The 25,701-nt window shown below is 38.2% G+C and overlaps 2 protein-coding genes across 6 annotated transcripts in view; one reads left to right on the top strand and one right to left on the bottom strand.

Moving 5' to 3' along the window:
- Positions 1–7,575: 7,575 nt before the first annotated feature.
- Positions 7,576–12,563, top strand: SGO1 (shugoshin 1). Its single transcript, XM_080610336.1, has 8 exons — positions 7,576–7,834; positions 7,919–8,115; positions 8,267–8,371; positions 8,856–8,920; positions 9,053–9,204; positions 9,781–10,635; positions 11,154–11,325; positions 11,517–12,563. Exons 1-8 carry the CDS (start codon positions 7,594–7,596, stop codon positions 11,656–11,658), a joined length of 1,929 nt encoding a protein of 642 aa, XP_080466462.1. The 5' UTR covers positions 7,576–7,593; the 3' UTR covers positions 11,659–12,563.
- A 723-nt stretch (positions 12,564–13,286) lies between these two features.
- The window catches only part of KAT2B (lysine acetyltransferase 2B), a 44,581-nt gene continuing 32,166 nt past the window's right edge, over positions 13,287–25,701 (bottom strand). The window contains exons 12-18 of one of the 5 annotated variants that reach the window (XM_080639595.1): positions 23,520–23,630; positions 21,780–21,923; positions 19,570–19,684; positions 18,775–18,811; positions 18,464–18,527; positions 18,282–18,366; positions 13,287–15,261 (exon numbers count right to left, since the gene is read on the bottom strand). In XM_080639595.1, coding sequence (XP_080495721.1) covers positions 15,068–15,261; positions 18,282–18,366; positions 18,464–18,527; positions 18,775–18,811; positions 19,570–19,684; positions 21,780–21,923; positions 23,520–23,630 — 750 coding nt within the window. In that variant the 3' untranslated portion in view covers positions 13,287–15,067. Of the gene's footprint in view, positions 15,262–18,281; positions 18,367–18,463; positions 18,528–18,774; positions 18,846–19,569; positions 19,685–21,779; positions 21,924–23,519; positions 23,631–25,701 lie in introns of those variants that run through there. The other 4 variants (XM_080639596.1, XR_013958947.1, XM_080639597.1 and 1 more) reach the window with 4 other exon arrangements.

The raw sequence follows: 25,701 nt of genomic DNA, 5'->3' as shown, positions 1-25,701 counted from the left end.
CCTCATGAGATAGTCAAGTCCCTCACTTCTTACAAAGAAACAACAGCCTTAGCGACTTGAGATAGGTTATCAACAGAAGCATCGAAGGATGGCTGAAGTGCATTTCTTTGTCACAGCACTGACCACTCTTCTTTTGCCTCTGTTTTCTGTTTGGTTTTACCCACAGGATTTCCCACAAAGTGTTTGAATAATAAAATGAGCCTACTTATTTTAATACGGGCAGCATACCTGCAGCAGAACCAAATGGACTACTACTGGGTAACGATGTTTGCTTCTTCATATATCCCTGGTTATAAATTATACCCTATCTTTTCTCCATTTTTCTCTGTGGTGGACTGAAGTCATTAAAAAATGCTTGCACAGGGCCTGTTGTGAGAGAACAAAGTGTCAATCTGTATCTATGTCTTCCACCTATGAACAATGATTAGCTCTTTGAAAGTCATTCACCCATGACTCAAACCTCTGAGAGCTGACCGCAGAGATATAGTCCCAGCAGGAAGGAAAATTGCTTTTCCACACTTCATAAAAATCCTCCTTAACTGAACATTCTGATCTAAAGACAGAGCTGGTTGTCTAGACATTTTTTCTGCCCAATGCCAGTGTGGTCTAGCCAATGTGCATGCAGAATGCTTTCATCTTTTTCTGTCTTCTATCTTTCATCATGGTTTACCAACAGCTTTAAGAGCCAGGAATGCTTGTACATTATCAACTGCTATAAGGCCGCAAATAAATACTTGTGTTTAATGTGCACATATAGAATAGCTGAGTTTAAAGAGAAAGGTAAAAGAAAAGAGATCAGTTCTGATCCCATGTTTGCCCATGTAAACCAAGCCCCTTTCCACTAACATCAGAGTACCTATAGGGAGAAGGTATATAAGAGCAGGAAGCTGGTGGCACTCTGCTCCGTCAGGACCCAGGGTTCCTGCACATATCATTATATGGTTAATATTCACCTTTCAGATTATGAGAGGTGGTTTAGCATTAATAAAAGCTACACTAAGATATCCTCTTGTATCCATGAATTTCTTTTCATTATGTCAAACAGTATCATCATCATCCTAGTATCATCAAGATCCACTGTGCAGAGAGAACACATCTTTGCCTTTGTCTCTAAAGCCACTATTCTACTGGTATGTAGAATACATATTTCTGAGCTATTTATTCATCAAGAAAAGATGGGTAATAATAGGTGGAAAGCCACATATTTACACAAACACTATAAGCAAAAAAAACCCCAGTTTTGTCAGTAAATATTCCTTTCAACAGTTAAACAAACTTTAAAGCTACTTGGAAACCAGAACCAATGATCAGTCTCACTTCAGGGAGACCCCCCCATGAGTTTTGGGGGTAGGAAATTCAGCAGGATGGAGGTTGCTTCTGACTGCATGCTTTAGAACTGCTGCATATTGTAGAAAGTCTAGGTTCTAGTCAACTGACACAGAAAGTATAATGAAATGAAGATACACACTCAGTGGATACATTGAGAAAACGTTAAACATTGATATACTCTTTCTTGACTCGTGATTCCTTCTTTGCCCATTGTACCCTTGTAGTTTCAAGATTTCAGATTGGTACTTATATTGTTGCAATATTGTCATGGGATTAAGACATCCTTCTGAGATTTGAGAATTTCCCTGGCACTGAAACCAAAGATTTTGTGACAACTTGGGATGATATTTATCATAGTACTTATAATAAATTATGTCTGTAGTGAAACGGACAGCTGTATCTGACCCACATAATAATCACTGCATATATTTTCCTCTCTGGGATCTCTCTCATGAACAATCAAGATACTTATTAATCTTTCACCTCCTTACTTATATAAAACTGATTAATAATTGAAAACATTTTAGAATATACGACACCGATACAATTAATGTAGGTATGCTGATTTACAGCTTATTAACTTTACCTTAATGAAACACATGTTGTCTCATGCTTCAATTAACTCATGCCTGTTTTCCTCTTACCTATGTGGTTTTAGTTTTGAATAGAACAAAGTATTTCTGAGAAAGAAAAATATAAAAATTGAAATTAGGAAGTGGTTATGGATAACTTGGAATAGAGAATACACTACTACTAACATATTCTAAAATAGAAGTGGTCTGAACTTTAGCAGTTTACGGGTCTAATTTGACGAATCTTTCTGAAATGTGAAAGAATCAGCACATATGGACATACATAAAAATAATGACTGCCACATGATGCTCACAATTCTTTTTAACCTTACTGAAGGGCAAATACCAATTGTCTACCTGTCAAAATCTTTTCAGCTCATTATTTCTGCAGTATCTTCAGTCAAACTTGGTCAAGTTAGTACAAGATCATTTTGCTGAGGGAAGTCTGTGCCAGCTTCTTCAAAAAATGTGCTACTTTACTGCTTTCAGGGAAGCAGTGGGTGCATCAGCATCTTATAGTCCCCACAGCTCCCACATACCAAATATTCTTAAGACACCTCATATGACCCTTCTAAGATACCCATGTCCTGCTCAAAAGAGATTAGAACTGAACAATTTGAAGGCAGTTCACAAATGAGCCATCTGACGATCAAGGAGAAAAGTACTGCAAGGTAGCTTAAGTGTGCAAGTCACAAGAAATTAGAAGAAGGTTGACTTAGCAAGCCACAGGAGCATAAATGATCTTTCCCAACTCCAAAGGTAACAGAAAGCATGACAGTCCTGTGCACTGCTAACCAGCTAAAGGAAGGAAATTCTGGTAGCGTGTAAGAGCCACTTCTAAGGATGTCCTCTAAGAAAAAACACTTTACAGTATTAATTAAAATGGTATCACATGCAACAATATATTGTATACTCTCCCTCTTTTGTCCTCAAAGAATGCATACATTGTAGTTTCCACCTCTGTATCTTGTTTTGACAGAAGTAGTGAAAGATGAGTCTTATCTACTACCCTAACCTAACTGAGCTACTCTGATGGTTAAAACCAGAGGTGTAAACATCATAACCGTGTTTGCCTGATGTAAGGCTAGACATGGGGCAGCAGAAAAGGTAGGTAGGACATTTAAGTTGGGTATCTGGAGGTCATCCAGCTGCCTGCATCAACAAAAACTTGCCATCGCTCACTGTATCATGGCTGCTCTTCTGTCACCAAAAGTGAGTGACAAAGTAGATACTCAGAGTAGATGATTATTGAGTCTAATCATCTGTCCTTATAGAGCCATGCAAATTTTACCTGTCACTGAAACCAACAGGAGCTTTAAAAATATTTTCCAGCATGGACTGTATTATCAGTATCTCTCATAAGCATTCCCTAAAGAAGTTAAAATTCCATTTAAGACTTTTATATTGGTAGCAGTAAAAGCAACTAATTAACATTCCATAAGAGACTGCATATCTGATATCTTATTTAGTTGGGAAAAACAACAACTTCCTAAATTTGAGCTCTTTACATCAACCGCTAAAGAATGCATTGGACATCAGCATGTAACATCACACTCAGACTTGAACTTTGACAAGAAGTATCTCAAATGCTCCCACAATCACAGCTCCAATTCCTGTAATTTGCTGTAATTAGATGAAGCAACCCTTTCCTTGTAATGTAAGCCAGCAAACCTAAGATGAGAGCAAATCTTTTAATGCTCCTGGTTTGCCACATGAGTACACTCACTAGAAATAAACTAATCATCTAGAGCATCTCTGGCATCAATCACTACATCAATCTACATAGAGGAAAATGTGAAATTGCTTACAGCAAGGAGCCAGCGGAGCTAGCAAAATTCTCTGCTAGGAATCCCACAGTATAGATAAATAATACAGAGGGTGTAACCTGAAAATAATTTAATAAAAACACAACTGTCTTGAGGTGAGAATAATGCAGAAATGAGCACAGCTTGGTAACAGTAAAAATGTTATTATCGGGATAACAAAATTCAACATTAAAAGACAAAATATTTTCTGCAGAAAGATCCCAAAGTTTCCGAAAAAGGTGTAACAAAATTCATGGGTAACATTAAATATAATAGAAAGAAAAAAAAGTGAAGAGGGTTTTTTAAATCTTTATACAGCTATACTCAGGAAGGAAAAAAAAAGTAATTAAGAGCAACACTTAGCTAGCAATGAGGAAAGTATTTTTTCTCAATCAAAGCATGGCTCATTTGATCACAATCAGTGTGCTTGTTTCAAGGAAATGAATGAGTAATGGCTAAAAGACCTTACCAGCATTGCTGGAAACTACCAATTGCTACTTAGCTGAATGCAAAACACCTGTAGCTTTAAGTGAGGCAAAGTTCGTGGGCAAAGGTATTACCTTTGGTTAGAACAGCTGTGACAATAAATAAACAGATAAATAAAAAAACACAGACCAACCAACGAAACATCCAAAAAACAAAACCAAAACCAACCCCCTACAAAAATAAGCCCCCAGAAGTTGAGTTCAATGAGATAATTTCAATTAATGTTTAGACAGAGCTGTTCGCAAAGGCCCAGATGAGGCTGTTAGCTGCTGAGTGGAGGACAGTGCTCCATTATTGTCTGTATAACAGTGAGAGGCCTGAAGGAACTGGCCACAAGGTTTACTGTACAATCATTTTTACTGGGTATGTGATTTTTAATATCCAATACTTTCTTCTTTTTCTTCTTTCTTTTTGTGTGTGGTTCGGTTGATACGCCAGAGGGAAGGGATGCCATTCAGAGGGACCTCGACACACTTGTGAGGTGGGCTGATGCCAGCCTAATGAAGTTTAACCATGCCAAGTGCAAGGTCCTACACCTGGGTCGGAGCAATCCCAGGCACAGCTACAGGTTGGGCAGAGAAGAGATTCAGAGCAGCCCTGCAGTGAAGGACTTGGGGGTGTTGGTCAATGAGAAACTTAACATGAGCCGGCAGTGTGTGCTCGCAGCCCAGAAAGCCAACTGTATCCTGGGCTGCATCAAAAGGAGCGTGACCAACAGGTCGAAGGAGGTGATCCTGCCACTCTACTCTGCTCTCGTGAGACCTCACTTGGAGTATTGTGTGCAGTTCTGGTGTCCTTAACATCAAAAGGACATGGAACTGTTGGAACAAGTCCAGAGGAGGGCCATGAGGATGATCAGGGGACTGGAGCACCTCCCGTATGAAGATAGGCTGAGAAAGTTGGGGCTGTTCAGCCTGGAGAAGAGAAGGCTGTGCGGAGACCTCATAGCAGCCTTCCAGGATCTGAAGGGGGCCTACAAGGATGCTGGGGAGGGACTATTCATCAGGGACTGTAGTGACAGGACAAGGGGTAACGGGTTCAAACTTAAACAGGGGAAGTTTAGATTGGATCTAAGGAAGAAATTCTTTACTGAGAGGGTGGTGAGGCACTGGAATGGGTTGCCCAGGGAGGTTGTGAATGCTCCATCCTTGGCGGTGTTCAAGGCCAGGTTGGATGAGGCCTTGGGTGTCATGGTTTAGTGTGGGGTGTCCCTGCCCATGGCAGGGGGGTTGGAACTAGATGATCTTAAGGTCCTTTCCAACCCTAACTATTCTATGATTCTATGACTCTTTCCCCCCCCACACCCAGCTCCCAGGCCTGTAGGGTTTTAAGATCTAAACTAAAATTGTGTTACTCTGGTTTTGTGTGGCACTACTGAGTAAGAGGCAAATGTGTTTGTGATGCTTTCTAACATGATATCTTATCTCAGAAAGGAGTTGTCACGCTGCATAAGGAACTGTGTTTGCAGGGCAACTTATTCACTGACAGTGGAAATGCAACCCCAACTTTATCAGTATCTATCAATGAAGTAAGAAAATAACTTAAATTACATTTATTTACACTACTGTAAAAGCTACATGACTACACAAATGAGGCCAGCTATTCTGAGCTGGAGAAGCAAAAAATAACCTTCCAAGGACTGGGAAAGGATAACTAACTGCATACTTATTGTGGATTACAGTTTCTCTGATGATCTATGAGAATTCTTTGAGTGAGAATAGCTTGCCAAATCACATCCAAGCTGTAATGAATAAAACCAAGCAGGCAGGAGTAGATGTTAGAAAAGAAAAAACATAGTAGCCACAAAACGCTAATTTCTCAGATACAAGCACACCATTTATTCTCATATTTAGTAAGATACTGCTTAGCTGATTCTTGTTTCTCCCATCATAAAGCAGCGTTTAACCAAAGCTCAGCACTCCATAGTCAATACACATAGATATTAGCATATGTAATCAGTTACAGTTGTTACAAATGATACATAATCCAGGCAGAGGCAAATACCAGCCTCAAGACTTGATTTTCCTCATGGCCAGGCCCGTCCTCCACTTCATGGCCTGGCCACCCATAAACCTGGCAGAGCAACAGTCACCATCTTCTTATCAGTGACATCTGGGAACGGTTTCCTTCATAAAACAAGTGTCTTAAAGTATCTCTACAGCTCTTGTATTATTTTCGCTTCAAGCTGCAACAGCAAGAGTAAGGAGCAGCTCACAAGCAGCATGGTCCAGAAGGAGTAGGAAAGGCTCACTCACTATGGCTGCTACAAACTACTGCTGTAAAACACAGAAGGTTAATGACTCATCTCCTAGTTTTGCTGTCATTGTTCTGCTTCGGTGTCCTCTCACTAGGCAGCTGAAGTAGCCCAGGTGAATGCAGGACCCGGGACGCGGGTCCGGCCGGGGAAGCCACGGTGGGGTCCATCAGGCGCATCAGCCCTGAGCCGTACCTCAGTGGGGCGGCCTGAACCGGGAGCTGAGGGTCCCAGGGCGGCTGGTAGCAGCGCTAATAACCACAACCACCTCCACGACCGCTGCCGCTTCCTGCCCGGACTCAGCGCAAGCCTCCACCGCCTCTCAGAGGGGCGGGGCTACGAGTAAGGCGCGGATGAACGCGGGGGCCGTGCTGTGCGTAGAGAGTCACGTAGGACCAATGGGAGGGCGCGGCGGTCGGTTTTGAACGTTGGTGGCGGAGAGCCAACCGTCTGGCTGAAGTCAGGGGTGTTCTGCTGCTCCCCGTACTCTGAGGCCGAGCGCGTCGGTCTGTGGTTTTTGCTGAGGAGAGCCGGGGCTCTGCGGTGGGCACCGGGGCAGAGCCGGCTGCCGCTGCGGCGGTATCGCCTCCGCGCGGGGCTCGGGCAGCCGCGGCCGGGCGAGGGACTTGCCTGACGTGGGTACGCTTTTCTGAGGAGGTACGGTATGTCATCGGTGAGGGCCTGCCCTCAGTATTAGAGGAACCAGGGTCCACTGCCGGCCCCCTGGGGACACTCTTCACCCTTCAGTACCCGTCGTGCCGCCCCAGTGAGAGTGTTTAGAGCCCACGGCCTGGACTGCGCCGCGGGCACCGAGCGGTTTGCACATCGGATAATGGCGTAGTGGCAGTAGCCGTGCTGCAAGGAAGTGTTTTGAAAGTGGTCTTGTCTGTGAGGCTGTTAACGCTTGTGGGTGTCTAATGTGTGTATATGTGCAACTTAAAAACACCACTAAGAAATTCTTTGCTGTGAGGTTGGTGAGACCCTAGAACAGGCTGCCCAAGGCAGTTGTGGCTGCCCCATCCCTGGCAGTGTTCAAGGCAAGGTTGGACGGGGCTTGGAGCAACCTTATCTAGTGGGAGGTGTCCCTGCCAGTGGCAGGCGGTTGGAACTGGATGATTTTGAAGTCCTTTCCAACCCAAACCATTCTATGAGCTTTACTCTTGTTTCTCTGTTCCTTTTCTTTTGGCATTGGGGAGTGTTGAGCATCACCAGCTTCATGAGTTCTTCACTCTTTGTATTTTTAAAGGAGAAGATGGCTGAATACTTGAAAAAACCTGTCAAAGACACTCTGGATGATATAAAAGAACGAATGAAAGAGAGGAAAAATCAGAAATGGATGAGGTTGGATAAAATTAGCCAGATCTGCACCTTAAAGGGCAAAATAGCAAGTAAGGGTGCTTGATGTCTTAATAGTTTTCACAATTTATTTTTTTTTTTTAAGCTAAGTTGAAATATTCACTCTTGTGTTGTAGCCAACAGCTCCAAGAAAATGAAGAGCCTTCAAGCAAACAACAAAGCCCTAGCTCAGGCTTTGCAAGAAGAAAAGCTGAAACTGAGGGATGCCCAGGATATCATCCTTCATTTAAAGAAAGATTATCAAAATCTGAAGGTTCAGATGTTCGAATTGCAAAGACATCTTAGGCTCAAGCAAGCACAAGGACTTGCTGAGGTATTTTTAATAGTAACTTCATGATTTAGTGAAGCTGAACATCAAAATCTGCACTAATTTAGTCAACTCATAATGCTGCTAAGTTCTCTCATTGGTAGTTGATACTAGAGTATGACAATAACAGCATTATTTTCCTTCTTTTGTTTGTTAGAATCAACTGCAAGCCTTGAATAAGATAATTTCAAGAGTTTCTCAGAATTTACTGGACTCAATTGATCTCCTTGGCCCAGCAAAGAATCTGTGTTCCGTAGGTGTAGTAAGTACCTTCTGCTCTAGAGGGGCATGATTTCTGTTAATTCTTCCCCCTTATTACTTCCAACATAGATGCTCATAATTTTTGAGACTTAAGCCTAGTTTGGAGAAACAATTGCTCCCACAGTTCCCAGTATGACATGTGGTCCACAATGTGGGTATATGTAGTAGTTAGTGGGACTGAGGCTCTGCTACACAGTAGTAGGGGCACCCTGATTTTCTATGGGTTTATGTCATGTTCCTTGTACTATCCTTACAGTTCTTTTCTCTGTTCACTGTCTGTATGATTAGGCTGGTGATGAATGTGTTGACTTGCAGGAGCTGAGTATGTGAGATCCCACAGTACTTTGTGTTTACACGGCCAGAAAGAGAAGCAGTCAAGAGCCTCTTTGGCCCTTCTGTGGGTAGCCTGGCTGTTGTCTAAAACTTGTATATCATGTAAGCTTTTTTCATCTCCTTAGTCACATTAAGATTTATTTTGTTGACAGAATGGGAGAGTGCTTTCTTCAGTTCTTGAAAACAGTTCCAGTGTCGTAGGGCCGATACATTCAGTGTAAGTATCTTGTATCAGTAAGCTTAATTTTTTGAATGGAAAAAAGGGAAGAAATCCAATGCAATGAAGTAGCTGTGTTGTGATAAAATACATTGCTATTTGGTAAATACTACCTTTTGGTATTTTCTCTAGAAAACATCTACAGTGTGCTGATGGGGATGATCAAGTACTTCCAAGTGGGATGGAGGCTGATAGCAATAAAAATGAGCTTACTCACTCTGTGTCAGAGACCTGTGAGGAATCTGACAATGCTGTTTCCTCAAACAAAATAGTTCCAGACAAAGGTAACTATATCAAAGTACCAGACACTGCTGTATTCTGAATCAGGGGAAAAAATGTGTAAGTTTAAAAAGTAATTAATGCTTTTGAAGTAATTGTCAAGTAGTTTTCCACTTATTATCATAAAGGTTAGGTATTAATGTTGGCAACTTTTTGAATGAAGATGCCTAGTAAAATGGGGGTGGGGAGAATTGAAAATGTTTTGTCTTTTATATACCTGAAATATAGTTTCATTGTCTACCAAACAGTTCAACAGAGTAAAGTCATCTTTAGTCATTTAGTATCATTTATGAAATCAACAACTGTTAACAAAGCAAAACATTCAGAAAATAAATGACCCATAGATAACCTTTCCAAATGGAATAGTTTAGAGGAAAATCCTAATGTAGTATACTTAACTGCTTCCTGTCTGGAAACTGTATTAAACAGAACTTACCTTGATTGCCAAATACTGGTTTATACATATCTATGGGGAAAATTCTAAGAATAGTCTTAATTTTTGACAGGTTCAGAACTTGCACAAAACCTTAACAGGTTGCTACTATTTAGCATTAATATGACTCTTTCTCTTCAATTGCAAGGACGAATGTCTGATTTTCATCTGGACATCATAGTGGCAGAGCTGGAAAATATCTCTTCAAGCAGAAAGGATGGACTTGGTAACCTCTTACCAAAAAATGCGTCTATTAGGAATTGCGACATGAAGTTGAGAAACTACAACAAACATTATACTGGTGTATGGAACCATTCAGAAGCACCTGCTTCAACAAAAAAGCTTTCTGAACTGGATGAAGTTAGACTTGAGGAAAGTCTAGAGATGTGTACTGTAGAAGGCAGAAATTTAGATATTTCTCAGTTGAATGAAAATGAGGTAGGTTCAGAGCTGGTGTTGAGGAGAACAGATTCTGAAACTGCACAGTCCCCCTTAAACAATAATTCTGATCTTAAACGACATGAGTGTGAAAACAGAGAAGACTCTCAAGTCAGGAAAGAGAAGCATCAGAAGGCAAAACTGGAAAAACCTAAAAAATCTTCCAGACAAACACCAAAACAAAGACAGGGTAAAGGGGCTTCCAAGAAAAATTTGGATTTCTTGGGTGGCTTCAGTGATGCTTATGACTTTCATTTGGAAGAGAGTGTCCATCTTACACCTTTTCGACAAAATAAGGTGAATGACACAGATACTGGTGTGGATGACAAAAATGACTTATCTGAAACCAATACCATCGAGTCAAGTGATACTGAAGAAGATTCAGATGACAGCCTCTATGAGCCTTACAAGGGTAAATCAAAAAGAAGGAGAAGTTCAGTGGACAAGATAGATACATCACCAGTCCATGCAAGGCCAAGGTCTAAAAGATGTTTGGCACAGCATGAGCAGAAACTCCATAATGAAAAAGAGACTGAAAGCAATAAATCAAGTGACAAGTCTATTAGTAAGTATAGAAAGTGTTACTGTAATTGGTTTTGTTTTTTTAAGAGATAACTTTCTTTTAGAGATTTAGACTTTTTTTATTTTAGGGTTGGTTTTGGTTTTTTTTTTTAATAAATACCAACCAGTGTTACAGAAATCATTAGATTAATTATTTAGCTTTTTTTTTTTTTCCCCTCAGCAGATTGGAATTAAAGACATGTATAAGAAATTGGTCAACAATAAATCAATACTGTATTTTAGATGTGCTTAATGATGTACTAAAGCTGAGGACAAAAGAGGAGAACAAAGTATAAATTGAGATACGTGGAACAACAAATCACACTTTGCTGGGCACTGGTTAGTGTTAACTTATTTTTCCAAACTACAATCCTGAATTTGTTGATCCTCTTACGTATTTTCAAGTACAACGTGAAGATAATAGTTACAGCTGAAAGTTACTTCACATCTAGTGTGTTCACTGATGTTCTCTTTTAAGCTAGCTTGCCTGAATTGTTGTAAGTGTGCCTAATTTCATCCCAGGGCAGCCTTCAGAGCCATCTCATGGTCATCTTCGTGATGTTACCAATACCACTTCATTGCTCCCCAGCACTGGGAATGCAGCTGTTGTCCCAGAATGTGAAGAACCACGATCTCCAAAACGCAAGCGAAGCTGTACTATTACTGTGTGCTATAAAGAACCAAGTATTGCAGGGTAGGTGTCTTACTTTCCAGTTTGATCTAAAGCTCATAATATTCCATCAAATGGAGGATTTGAGGGGGTAGTTTAAATATTAAGAAAATACTAAGAAAACATTCAAAGAGAGGTCTGATGTTAGTAAGATGAAATAGTTCATGTGTGTTAAGTGCTGTTTGGAACAAAACTCATTTTTTTTCTTTTTTTAGGAAACTCAGAAGAGGGGATCCATTCACAGACACAAATTTCCTGAATTCTCCAATTTTCAAGCAGAAAAATAATGCCAAGCGCCTTTCTCTTAAGAAAAAACCTCTGTCAAAATACAATGAGAAATTTGTGGGCTGTCGTTGATATTTCCAGTCACAATAGCAAAACCATGCTGGTTCTGTGAAGAAAGGAAATATTGTGCAACAATAATTTCCTGGATATTTTGCACAAATATGCCATTATTTCTATGTGTCTTAATGCTAAGGATATACAGTTAAGGGGGGCTGGTTTCAATCCAGTGACTTTTTCATGATCTAGAAGACACAAGGCTACTTTTTTTAACTAAGGTGATTTCATTCGAACCCTTTTGCCTGAAGGCATTTTGTAATGTAAATTTATGACTTATGTTATAATTTAGTAACTTATACCCTGCTTGTTCAGACATTTAAGATCAAATGGTTTGGTGTTTTCAGGTTTTGGATTTTTTTTTTTTTTTCTATAACAATATTTGTACAGCTCTTCTGGTAATTGGTTGTAATGGTTGTAGTTTCATATTGAAGTTTCTAATAAATGTTTTGGTCATTGTAAACACATCTGCGATGGCTAATGTTCTTTTAGCAATTTCCTTACTTGCTTCAAATATAGCAATGTCATCCATAGGCGTGCTGCAACCTAGTGTGCTCCTTCCCCATCTTCTGTGCCATAAGCTTTGTCAGTTGAAATCTGATTATGTAGCTGGAGCTCTCTCAAATAACAATTTAGGGTTGCTTGGTACTGCTGTTTAGAAGAGTTACTAACTTTGTTCCTATCTGGTCATCTGTGAAGGTCTGTGAACAGTGCTCTACTTTGGTTGAGTGTAAATTGGTTTTATGGGACTTCATAATAAAAGCTTCAGCTACTGAGTGTTTGAAAAATATTTGTTCACAGTACCAGCCTTTAGATGTTGGAACTGAAACTTAATCCATTTGTATCCTAAAATTCTAGCTCTGGGTGTTAGCATACTTCTTAATATTACAGGAACTTGGGCAATCATTTAACTTTAGGTGCTCTTTACTTTCAGCAAATGAATTTATAGCAGCTACTTATCAGGGACAGAAAAACAAACAAGGTGACAGCAGAGCAGCCTCACGCAACGATGAGGTGCATCTGGCTTGGGGGTTTGTTTTTGGATTAATCTTGAAGAATTGCAGTTCCATTGCGGCTGCAGGACAAAGTCTTGAATAGTCTGAACTGCTTCTTAGAAGTCTCCAGAAAAATGTCTAAGCCTCTTTAGACCACTGTTTGCTACCCTCTGAACAGTGTACACTTTTACATGATGTGGCACAGGACAAAGTCTTAGTGGATGGGGGAGGAAATAAATCTTCATGCTGTCTAATTGTCTGGTAGGTATTAGACACGTGCAGGTTTGTTTAGGTTATGTAAAAGAAGTGTACCATCTGAGTAACATAGTGAAAATAGGTAAGTACTCATAGCCTGCAGTGTGCTCCCCTATAAACTGGTTTGTGAATAAAGGAAGGACTCTAGTAGACAAACATGAGAAAACAGCATGAGCACACTTTGAGGTTAAAAATCAAGTCCTGAAAAGCTCAAAGAATTGTTTGAGATATTGAAGAGATGGGAGTAACAGCACCTAGCTCAGTTAGCACAGAGATGGGAATGCTAGCTGGAATAGCCACAGCTCTCCATGCTGAAGTCTCAGCTGTGCTTAACAGTGTGTATAGTTGTAGTGCCAGAACTAAGTAATGAAAAAAAGGCCAAAATAAGTAGGGTTTTGTACATATATAATTTAAAACTATTCTGTACCAGTACAATATATTAATTTTACAAATGTAAAGTTCATCAGCTGTTAAAGCATTTGCAAAACCACATATCCTAATGTAACTTTATTGCACAGTATCTATGAAAATATTAATTCTTAAATTAGAAAACAAATGTTTCAATATAGAAGAGACAATCCAATTGAAAGACAATAAGAAAATCTACTCTGAAAATAACAAAAGTTCACAGGATACCAAGCTTAACAGGTGCATTTGTAGGCCCAATCTACAAACAGGATTACAGCATCCAGTACTGGCTATTAAAAGAAAAACAATGCTCACTGTACCTTTGTTATAGATCCAAATGCAGGTCAGACTAATTTTATACAAAACACTATGGTAAGTCTAGTGTTAACATTTTGAATACCTTGTGTACCACATTTACTACTTCCAGGTTGTTCCTGACATCTATTTGCAGAATCAAGTTGTGATTTAACATTGCACAGGCATTTTGCAGGAATATATTCTTTGACACAGCATAGAATTGGGTTTTATTCAGTCTTACAACTATTGAATTTTACCAGTGTAACATCTGTAAATATAAAACAGCAAGAACAAAAGTTGAACCTGTTTTTCACAAAAGCAATTATAATTTACAGTTACAAACTCTAATTAGAAAATGTCAAGTGACAGCTTTTTGGCCTGTACTGATCTCCATTAGGAAGTTAGGTGTACCTCTTAAATGTAGTGTAAGCAGCAAAGTATATATGTAAGTGCTTCTTTTGAAGATATACTAACATGAGTTGTAAAATGTTAATAAGTTCCTGGGTCTAAATAATCATGTTTAATAAGCATTTACAATAAAGCTTGGTAGAAAATCCAGTTTACCACAGAGCCAAGTATATGAGCTAGAAGCTGTCATATGTTGACTTCTTTTAATAGTCTTATCTCTGCTAAATAACCCAAAGAATTTATCAGTGAAGAGTAGTAAACAGGGTGGGTCATGAAGTGCAGCAAAACCTTAACTCCACTAAGCCAACTGACATCGACTAGCATATGCGAATCGGATTCTCTGAAGTTCTTTTGGATACTTATGTCCTGCATAAGCCAAGTCACTATGACATTACACACCTAGCCAGATTTTTTTTTGTTTTTAATAGTGGTTATGAGATTACAACTTACAGGTAAAATATTTATCAAAACCCCAAATTAATAGAAAAACTTGCATCTATCAAAGCTTACAGGCAGTCCTTTTCCAGAACTGGCTGTTCTTCTCTCACAGCTTCTCAACCAGCTGAGTGTTTCTTTTAAAAAATAATATCTTATAAAAAGATTCTATAAAGAAACAAGTGTTTCAGAACCCCCCAAACTGTTGTTTTCCCTTACTATTTTCTTTTTTTACTGAAAAAAAAAAATAATAAAACTTTATCAAATAGGTACTGCATTAGGTAAGCTATAACATCTGTTGTCTGGGAATTTTCTTCATATTCCCAAACGTGTGCAATTTCCCACATGTTTCGTGGGGTTTCTGAGGCTGTCACTGATAAACCTATTATGAACATATGGTAATCGGCACACAAAAGAAATTTTCTGTAATTAAATACATTATAAAGCATTTTAATAAAATAATTTTTGTAACTTCGGTATAATACATGTTTGCAAAACTAAGAGGGTTTTTAAAAGTGCTAAGTATTAAACAGAAGTTTCTTGAAACCTTTGAGTCCCACAATGCAGATATAGAATGGCTTCCCCTGCCCATAAAGTAGGCACACTATGTGGTTGTAGAAAAGACAGTGTCACTTGTCAATTAATCCAGCTTCTTTAATTTTTGTGTAGAAGAATTTCTCCAGTATATTGGCACATTTGTAGTATTCGCTCTCAGGGGGGTTGTACTCTCTGCAATTTGTAAAGACTCGCTGCAAGTCAGCCATGAATAATTTCTTAGACACGTAGTACCTATTCTTGAGTCGCTCACTCATTGTTTTGAGATCTGTACAGAAGAAAAATAGATTAATAGCATTTGACTCAAATACTTTTGGTATGCAATATCCCTTTAGACTGCTTTGCTATTTAACATGAACTGGCAAAACTACGATGTGGAATTCCTAATTGCCTTCATCTAAGGCACGATCCCTTTTTTTTAAAGCTTCAACAGCAGCTGAGCCCCTGGAACTAAGCATCATTTCACTGTAAGAATGATTCTGTGTAGAGTTTATTTATTTCTTTAAAAGATAAAAGCATCATTTTTTGTGTCTTAAGTTTTCAGTGGGTGTTAGGAGTTCCTAACTCTCCTCTAACTGCTCCAGCTTTGCTGAAGGAGGCCTTAAGAGTTTATAAGTAAAGAATTCAAACATCACAAAACATGTATGTTAATGTAAACCCCTCATTTTTGTGTGAACACAGCAGAGATAAGACATCTGTCTGTACTACAAGCAGTATTTGCAGCTATGAGAAAAGATTAAATCTGGTCCACGCTCTACATACATTTTAATTACATTGCAAACTTTATAGTTATGTATCCCTTGTTAAGAGTCATGTGAGAGAGATCCCTCCTGCTTTCAACACAAAGCATCGTACAAAACTTACTTGCAGAACATTCTTTAAGAAATGTTTTCCTTTATACTAAAATCAGTCATCCAGAAAATACATAAAGCACCTCAGTGTTCTGCACATGGTTGCCTTCCTAGTTAACTCTCATCAGGCATTTAAAAGTTTGGCAACATCACAAGCGTTCTAGGTGAGAGTGCAGGAATAGAAGTAGTGGGAGGTGTGCTGGATGCCTTGGCTTTTCTCACCTCAGAGGCTCTAACTATTTTTTTTGCAATGCTTGAGCCAGGCTTCAGCAGCACCTTTGTGAAGCTGTAACAGAAACAGCTGAAATGAAGCCAACTTGCTGACAACAAGTATTGCAAGGACAGCAGAGACCAAAGACTTCCAATGCAAGGACTTAAGTCTTAAAAATGAAGATTTAAAAATGTGGTTGCAGGTATTTTTGGTTTGGTTTGGTTTTGAGGGATTTATTTTGCCTGGTTTGGGGTTTTTTTTAAGGGAGATTTAACTTCGGTAGAATAGAGAAAAGCCCTGTCAAACTAAGAGTGGGTTATTTAAGAAAAGTTTGATAGATGCTCTCAGATACCTCTTTCAATGATACATAACTTGCCAATCACTGGTGTTGCACAGTACCTTGCAAAAGCAAAGGCTCATTCAGTTCCCATTGAGTCTGAAATTCAGGTGCCTACATTTAAACCAGATATCCATAGTCTAATTATAGCACTCAAGTGAGAAAGCTATTCAAGCTCACCCTAAAGCAAACATTGCCTGGCTGGTCAGTTAAGCTCTTCTCTAACTCCAGTGAAAGTTTGGCTGCACCTGTCACTCAGCCATTCAGCAGGTGGTAAAAAACCTCAAAAAAACCCAAAACACCCAAACAGTGTTTGTTGAAAATAAGCAGCTGAAAGAGCACTTAAACCAGGGGGGAAAAGTATTTATACGTGAGAACTAACATTAGACGGTAGCCAGAAAACCCTACAGCCATACCTCTCAAATATTGTACAATTTAGTCTTTATGCAAACATAAAGACAAATGTATCTTGTATGTGATAGCATAACAAAAGACAATGATGGTTTTTCTTAATTTAAATCATGTCTGAGCAGTTTTTGTGCAGAATCAGCATGCTGGCAGTGAGAGCAGACAGAAAGCAGTTGACCATGAATCAAGAAGTGGTTTAGTTATGTTGGGTTCCTTAGCTGAAAAACACAAGGCAAAAACTAAACCAATGGCTCCAACTTAGTCCTAAAATGAGAGCTGCTGCCCATGTCTCCAGTGTAATACATTTGAACTAGGAAAGGACAGGAAATATTACTATTTAGGGTTTGCCAGTCCAGGCAGAAAGTTCTTTGTAACCACTGTTCAGATTAAACAGCCATCTAGATCTCTAGATCTAGCTTCTGCTCAGAAAAGGAGAAAACTCTACCACAGGAGGGTGTCAATATTCTTCTTTTCATTGCTAGAAAATACATTTGTGTCAGATATATAGGAAGCCAGCTGCTGTTTTATAAAGTACACATATATTTGCTATTTGGAAAGAATAAGTTGAATATAAAAAAATCATTAAGCCAAATTGGTAAACGCAGAAACTGATTGATAGTAGCCTGCAATGAACTTATATTTCATTCTCTAATAACATTAAAAGGTACAGAAACTGTAATTAGCAAGATGGAGGTGAGTACTGCATAAACAACGAAGGAGTAGCAGGATTCAGTTTTAAAGCTGCTGCAAAACAAATCAAATCAAGCATCTGTTTAGAACAGCACAGAATCATCACTGAAATTGTATGACCCAGCAATCAAAAGAGAAGAAAAATGTTACTAGCAGTTGTGTACTTCCCTTTGCAAGTAATCCTGTATAAACAGCTGCATGATTTAAATATAACAATTAATATGTAGACAAACCACCTTGTGCAACTTTGACAGATCTAAAATATGAATGTAAAAGTTATCTTACAATCAGATGCATGAAGCATTTTCCTAAACTTCAAGCAAACTGTTAAGACTTAACAAGAAAATCCTGGTACTTCTGAACAGGTTTTCTCTACGTGATTTAGAAGGCTTAAATCTGTTTCAAAGCAATTCAAATGCTCAGGTGTTTCTGAAAGTTTGCCTTTATCCAGCAGGATCTGCAATGACCAGTTACCACACACAAGAACATATTTGTACAACTCACATAAGCTAGCTCAGCCCCAAAAGCTTCTAGCTGACTGCACTGTTTAAAAGCTCTCTGGGGCATATTAAGATTTCACATGTATACGCTATATATATAGCTACAAAGGTCACAAAGCAGTCATAAATTTCAAACCACAGCACTGTACTCTTGGCACTTCAGAGCTGAAAGCTATTCAGCTGCAAGTAATATATATCTCAATATAAAACAATCAGATTACATTTTATCTGGTATGTCTCTAGCCATAAAGATTTTTAAACGCTATACTTAAAAAATGTTAATGTCATTACCCATGGGAAACCTTATAACTTCATAATATCCAGGAGCTTCAGTTCTCTTCACAGGTTCCATGAAGGGCCAAGCGCTTTGGTGGCTCTTTGGTAAAGAAAAAAGTAAGGTATCTAATATGGAAACTCTATATTGCAAATAATTTTAAAATCTTTACAAAAGGTAAACTAGAACTAGCACTCACCTTCACCTGCTGCAGGATGGTTTTTAATGTGCTGTAGAGTTGATCTGGATCCTTGGGCTCCTTACTTGAAAGAAAATATGAATACAGAAAGATTAGTTTGGATCCCTTCTCTTCACTCCTATGATGTCCATCCTACCTAAAAGCAACTCCAAACAAAACAAAACACAAAAAAAGCACTTAAGAACTCATCCCGTGCAGATTATTTATCTGGTTCCCAGTGGATCAAAGGAAATATCAATTGACAATATTTAAGGACATTTTTCAAAGGAATCTCCAAACTGCTTCATCATTTTACTTTGTGCAGCACTTACCCTCTTTCTTTTCCACTTGGTTTCCAGCCAGTCTCTCCTGTACACCAACAACACGAGACATTACATGGGAACTACAGTAGGTCAAAACATTAACTGAGTTATTGCAACTCTAAAAAGATAAGCCATTTCATTCAGCAGTGCTGCAGTAAAATGGGTTTGTTTTAATAAAAGCTACTCCTAATACATGACACAACCATCTAGCCTGCAGCCCCATTCAATTTCCTACATGCCTCTCCCTCCAGACTGCTGGGAAGATTCTAAAATATTCCTACATGAAACACATCCTTTTTCAATAACTCAATACATATTTCACCACAAACTCAGTAAAGATTAACAACATCAAAGTTATCCAATTTGACTCCCTAGGGACAGAGAATACATTGTGGAAAAGCACAGTTGAGAAAAATCCTCCAAAAGATGATACTTGTTTTAATTCTGTTTTGTTGTGTAAGTCCACGTTTAGCATAAAACTCATTCTTGTACAGGAGTGTAGTGCATAACAGTGGTGCCAGAGGAAAACTGCTGACTACTCTGTGATACAAATCGAAGAAGAATCACATATAAATAAAATTACACACATCTACATAGAAGTGGATCCACCTGGGATGCCCAGAGGAAATCTCAAAGACAGCAATTGTAATGGAAACAGAACAATCTTTGGAGAAATCAAATCAGCAGACCAAAACAATTACATTTTAATCAAAAAGAAATATGTGACTACATTAGTATTTCTAGTCTTGGACATTTCTTGGGCTGTTCTGCTTCTGTTCTACGTTAAAAGAGACTGATACATACTAATTCCAGGAATGCTTTCTATGGGAATCTGCCGTACTCCATCTTTGAAGCAAGAAAGGCCAGGATAAACTTTTCGTATCTGAGCTTGTTTCCTTTCTATGAGCTTTTTAATGATCTGTAATAAAGCAGCAGAGAAAACAAAAAATAATTGCTTTGCTCAAAGTAACTCAAAGGATTAATGAAAAGCTGTGACAGACAGAAACACTCTCACTTCCTAGTCTTATGGTCCTTATAGATCCACTGAAGCTGGTAACAGGGGTGAGCTACCTGGCCCAACATTGACACTGCAGATGAGGCTACCAAGTCTCTCAGCTGCCTTTTTAGGCACAAATCCGGAAGAATATGAGTCATTGCTTGCTGTATCTATTACAAGCTGTACAGCTCCTGGGAAGGTGGCAGCAGAGATAGGGAAGGAGATTTCCTGGGAGCAGGTTTGGGAACTGGCTCTAATTCTAACACCTAGTGCTTCTGAACTGCTTTGCAGAGATGGTCAGAAATTTCAAGGCACGTATTTCAATGCACATAATATGTTCCTATTCCAAAATTTTTGAGATACCTGTTCATTTTGAAGTCACTATGTAACTGTTGGAATTTCTTAGGTACCAGTCAGAGATACTCTTACTGAAGATTTTCCCTTGAGGAAGTCAGAATGATGCCACTCTTTGGAACTGAAATTCTGCTCTGCTTGTAAATGCCAGGAAAAGCTTTTCCAGTTCTAGGGTACACTCTGTTCTGCTTTGCAATCTCATTACCTCAATTCTAAGTGAGTTGCTGTGGTGCTCTTGATACACACTTAGACGATTACCTAAGCTTTGCGTGTCATGAATACATCTCTTTCAAAATTACTTACTTCATAACCAGGAGTAAACAAATGTGCAGCTGTTCAGACCATCACAGTTTGAGACTTTGGAAATAATGGACATACTGGGCATATTTTTATTCTTGAGGACCTTCACCCACACACAGATAGCATTTTCTCTCGAAGAGGAAAAAAACCCCAGATTTTCAATAGAGGTTACAAATATTAAGAGAAATACAGCATACACCACCACCATGGCCATATTCTAGTGTAACATCAAAACACTTTCAAACTGATTGTTAAACACACCTTCAACTCTTCATATAATTTAGGAACTAGTGGCTCCTCCCAGTTAAAACAAGCTGTTCAACACCGACTACTCACAAGTCAGCAGGTCACAAAGCTTTGCATTAAAGGATTTTTCATCTTTTTCATAGTGACTGTAAATGAATTACAAATCAAGCAGTACAAACTCACAAATGGTGTCCTGTGACCAGTACCCAGTGCTGGGTGACATGGTCTTAGCGGCCAAACAAGTAGAGTAACCCAACCATGCAGAAATAAAAGGGAAAAAATTACTATCTATGTTGTATAGACATATAAAAACTTTCCCAGTGAGTGAAGTTAAGAAATGTTGTAAACTAAATGTACAGCACTCAGATATTGTCTTTCTTTCTGCAAGCATGGGCAAAATAGCTCTATTGGAAGGAAAATGACTGTTCAATAAAGACGCATTTTAACAAAATAAAAAGTAATGAGATTTGACTAACCTTGAAAGAAAAAATTATCTTTGTCATTTGTACCTCTTTAAAAGCCCTTTAAAAAGAAGGTATTTAAACAAAACTGGTAACATCTTAGTTATTTTGATAATAAACTGCCTTATGGAATAAATAAAGAATATCTCACATAAATTCCAAAAAGGGCCAGCCTGCAATTTAAGACAGGTCACCCTTGATTTGTATGTTAAAACAGTGACAGGAAAAAGAAAATCCTCTTTCTTTCAAGTAAAATACAGGACATGCAGTACAAACACTCCAAGTGTTCAAAAGCCACTCTAATTAACATTACAGTCAGTAGAGGAGGGAGGAAGAAAAGCAATTGTCAAAGCTGCAGAACAACTCAGTCTCACAACATTTTGCTTAGTTACCTATGACAGAACTTAGCTATGAAATACTCAAAATATCAAGTACTTTTCAACATTTCTGTTATCGTAAAGTTAGTAAGGTAGAATTTATTGCTTCTGCAAAATTACTGCACTGGGACTTAGATGAAAGTTTTATTCTAACTAATAAAAGTAAACATTCCAATGTTTTAAGCACAAAGAAAAGACAAAAGCTAACCTGGCATTGACTGAATTGCTTCTAAACATCTGAATAGATTATAATGTTCAGTGTTTCATTTAACCCTTTACCTCTTTTTGCTTTTTAATGATGACAGAAAATTCCGTGTAGGGGATCCTTGGATTTAATTCACATCCCATTAATGTGGCACCCTCATAATCTTTGATGTAGCCAACATATTTTGCTTTTGGTACTTTGATATCTTTGGAGAAACCCTGAAGAAGAAAAAAAGATTAAAAAAAAAAATGTCCCTCAAGCTGTCATGATGCCATTTTCCTTTTACATTTGTTTTAACTTGAAATGCTGTGATGATTTCAAACCAAATTCATCATAATGTTAAAATACAGACAATACAATGGAAAGAGTTACAGACTACTGTTCATAGTGTTACAAACACCTTCTCATAGGAGTCACTCAATCCAAGAATACTTAATTGCTTATATGTATAGAAAAAGAAGGGAATAGGAGAGATAAAGAAAGGGAGGAAAAGATCTTTACTGTGGACAAAGTTTCTGAGTTTTCAAAAAATTTGCTACTGCCAGTCCTGTAGTCATTAGTCAAGAAAAGTTGCTGTTGAAGTCGATAAGATGACAGTAATTTTATAGCTTGAAAAAAAAGTGATTTTTTTCATCTTTATATTTCAAGTGAAAAAATAAGATAACAAATCCCATTAAAAGTTCCAAAGTTATGCTAAGTCTTTATACAGTTCAAAAGTTCATTTAAAAACAAACCCACAAAAGAATTAACCAGGACAATAAAGAGCAGTGTAGGAGTCTCACTTTGGCTGCGTTTTATTCTTCTGTTACAGTGCTACCTATGCAACCTCAGTAAAAATAAGGAACCCAATCAGAACTTCTGCCTCACAATTTACCATCAAAGGCTTCAGACTTACATGAAGACTCAGCACCTCCACATTTGGGAAGGGATATTTCATACATGAAAAGGGTCTGTGCACATATCTGGTTGCTGTGTCACAAGCCCAGCTTTTATTCTTTTCAATGTGTAAAGAGTGAATTGTAACAGTTTCATATACAGAAGTATAGAACATCTGGAGCTGGAAGGGACTTAAGGAGGTCATCTAACCCCATCCCTGCTCAGAGCAGGTCTCATTAGATCCGGTTGCCCAAAGGCTTATCCAGTCTTTAAGACTGCCAAGGACAGAGATTCCACAACCTTCTGGGCAACATTTTCCAGTATTTGACCACCCTTAGGACAGGATGGAGAGCGGAAAAAAAAAAAGTCCTTCTATCTAGTTGCAGTTCCCTGTGATCCAACTTGTGTCCATTGCTTCTATCCTATTGGTATACATCTCCTAGAAAAGTCTGACCTCTACCTTCACTCTCCCGTCTGATCAGATAGTTGACACCTACTTAATATGTCAAATCTACTTGACAGATTAGACATCACAATCTTTCCTTAACTTGGACCTCGTGCTTCAAATCAGGAGTGGCAGTGAGCACAGGTCAGGTAAGTTCTAGTCTGCTGCAGGTATGTCCGGTCCTTCTTTACACTTCTTACAGAATGCCTGAAGGAACTAAATGAATAAAGAAGCCAACCCATATTCAATTGGATTTTAGACTGAACAAATCATAGGCTACACTGCACACCCATACTCCAATGAGTCCATCAAAATAAAATACATTATAAGCCAATATCATTACCCAAGATGAACACAGAGCACATATTGTAGATTAAAAAAAAAAATACACATAAAATTGCACAATGCGTTATATCCAACTAGTTCATCACATCTAGTTTATCATTGCTAGATGTTAACTTCTTGCACCAAGCAATTTCTTACACTGACTTACTTGTTTTTTGAAGTAGCCGATAGCATATTCATCTGCATATGTGAGAAAGTTGAGAATGTTGTGTTTGATGTGGTACTCCTTCAGATGGTTCATTAGGTGAGTCCCATAACCCTGTGTGAAATGTGCGAGGAAAAAAGCCATTACAAAGTCTCTTGGGACTGCATATATTAGAAACTGTGGACCAAGGGTTATGACAAACTGTTTTTCAAAAAGCCATTTTTACTCTAGATCCTGTTTTAAAGATTTTCTCATAAGTAACTGGGTGAGGTGTACTTAAAATCAAACTCTTTTCAGCCTTGTAACAGTATCTTTATGACCCAACAGGGAACATAAAATATCACAGCTTCCAATGTCTGATTCACTTTTAATCTGAAGGAGACCAAAAACTATGGATTTAAAGAGGTACATAATCTGCAAGTTGTAATTCAAGTTAAACACATTATTTTTTTCCTTTTAAGCTAATATCAACTATTAATAGTCACATATTTCATCAATAACAAAACTCCATATACTGTAATAGGGCATCCTTTCTTAGCCATAATGTTTCAAAACTGCAAAGCAGCAATACCAGAATTACTCCTTACAGAGGCACCCATTCTGAGACAAGATCTCTGATTTGCTGTGTTCTGTGCACCTGTAGCAGAAACTGCCTCAAAGGACTTATAATCTGAACTTCTCATAGCACATAAAAGGGAATAGTAAAACAGTTATTACCATAATAAGCAGCATAAAATTATTGCGTCCATAGTCAAATAATAGCTATGGCTTCTGACTGCACACAGGAATAATTTCCATTTTCATTCAACCCCAAAGTAATCAAAAGGTTCCACTTATTCACATTTCCAAGTGAGTTACAGTCTTTCCTTTCTGCTGTGAGATGAAGAAATGTAAAATAGACAGGAAAGCCCATAATAATGTGTTGTTCCTGCATATATTCCAGTTTTAACATCATGGAGACTAACTGGACACTTACAGAAATATACATGGAATTGGTTATGGTACTCTGGTCTTGAAAATTGGGGACATTTTTACTTATGTACTTAAGCCAGAAAAATACATTACAAAGTATATACTTCTGATTGAATTTATAATTTAATAGCTCCAAACATGGAAATAGCCAGCTAAAGCAAGTTAGGTAAGTGCTGAAGCTCAATATAAACAATTTAGTAGTGACACATTTTCTTTAAAATTCTACTAATCTAGGAACAAAATCTGTGCATTTTTCCTTCATTTCCAGCTAGTGTTCACAGCATCTAGTATTCAGGCCTCATATTTAAAATTGAGACCTCGTACATGTAAAAATAAGTACTTCTGAATTTGAGGAAGCTCTTAAAGCTGTATGTTCACTTGTTAGTGGCACACATCATGCATGGCATTAGCTGTCAAACTGCTTCTTTGTAATTGATACCATGTGAAGTGGTACAGCATTACTTAGAAGTGCTCAAGATAATGAAGACACTTTCTGATTGCAAATTTTAATTCTCAAACTCTTTGAAGAGGACCAAAACTCTGAACCAAAGTTTTTAATGAAAAATATCTTCTTTAAATGCAAGATAGCAGTGCATGAGTTAGCCAAGCTCCTCACTTGCCTGCTCATCAGCAGGGTGGAAGGAACAGCGTATGAGAGACTGACATTTTATTTACACCTGAAACACTGCAATTCATTCCAGTAATTTTAAACCATCTAATCTCTGACAAAAGAGAAAAAGTCACCTTTGTGCCTCAAAGAAATTCCAAAAATTATGATGACAATTATTTCAAAAGTGCTGTTGACCTATTATTTTTTATAACTTTCAAAGGATTTATTGGTTCTAACACTTGCCAAAGTCTAACATTCCTAAAAGGAAACTAAGCCATGTATAGGAAAATTTAAAATAACTTTGTAACATGGGATCAAACCACCTTAAAACCAGTCCAACTTTTAGGTAACACATATAAAGGAAAACAGAATTACCTGTATTCATTATTCAAACCTCGACTTGAATCAAAACAGGAATTTATTTTTGCCAAGAGCAGGCAGTTCAGCTATGTGTGAATATTTAGTTTTTCTCAGTTACCTGTTGGTAGGGGTCACCCTACTCAGGAATGTGGGAAGGCAAATTTTCAGAAATAGTCAGTGATACAGCAAGGCACACAGATGGTAACAGAACAAAGCGAACATTATGTGTGCATATGCAAGCTA

Source organism: Psittacula echo (genome assembly GCF_963264785.1).
Source record: "Psittacula echo genome assembly, chromosome: 2".
Classification (NCBI taxonomy): Eukaryota; Metazoa; Chordata; class Aves; order Psittaciformes; family Psittacidae; genus Psittacula; species Psittacula echo.
The sequence above is the reverse complement of the archived record's forward strand: the minus strand, read 5'-3'. Positions and strand labels throughout refer to the sequence as shown.

Bases quoted from the DNA above. Each gene is read 5' to 3' on its own strand.
- SGO1 (XM_080610336.1), top strand. From the start codon at position 7,594: ATGAGCTTTACTCTTGTTTCTCTGTTCCTTTTCTTTTGGCATTGGGGA. The intron at 8,116-8,266 runs GTATTTTTAATA...TTTGTTTGTTAG, and splicing joins AAGCACAAGGACTTGCTGAG to AATCAACTGCAAGCCTTGAA. The intron at 8,921-9,052 runs GTAAGTATCTTG...TATTTTCTCTAG, and splicing joins GTAGGGCCGATACATTCAGT to AAAACATCTACAGTGTGCTG.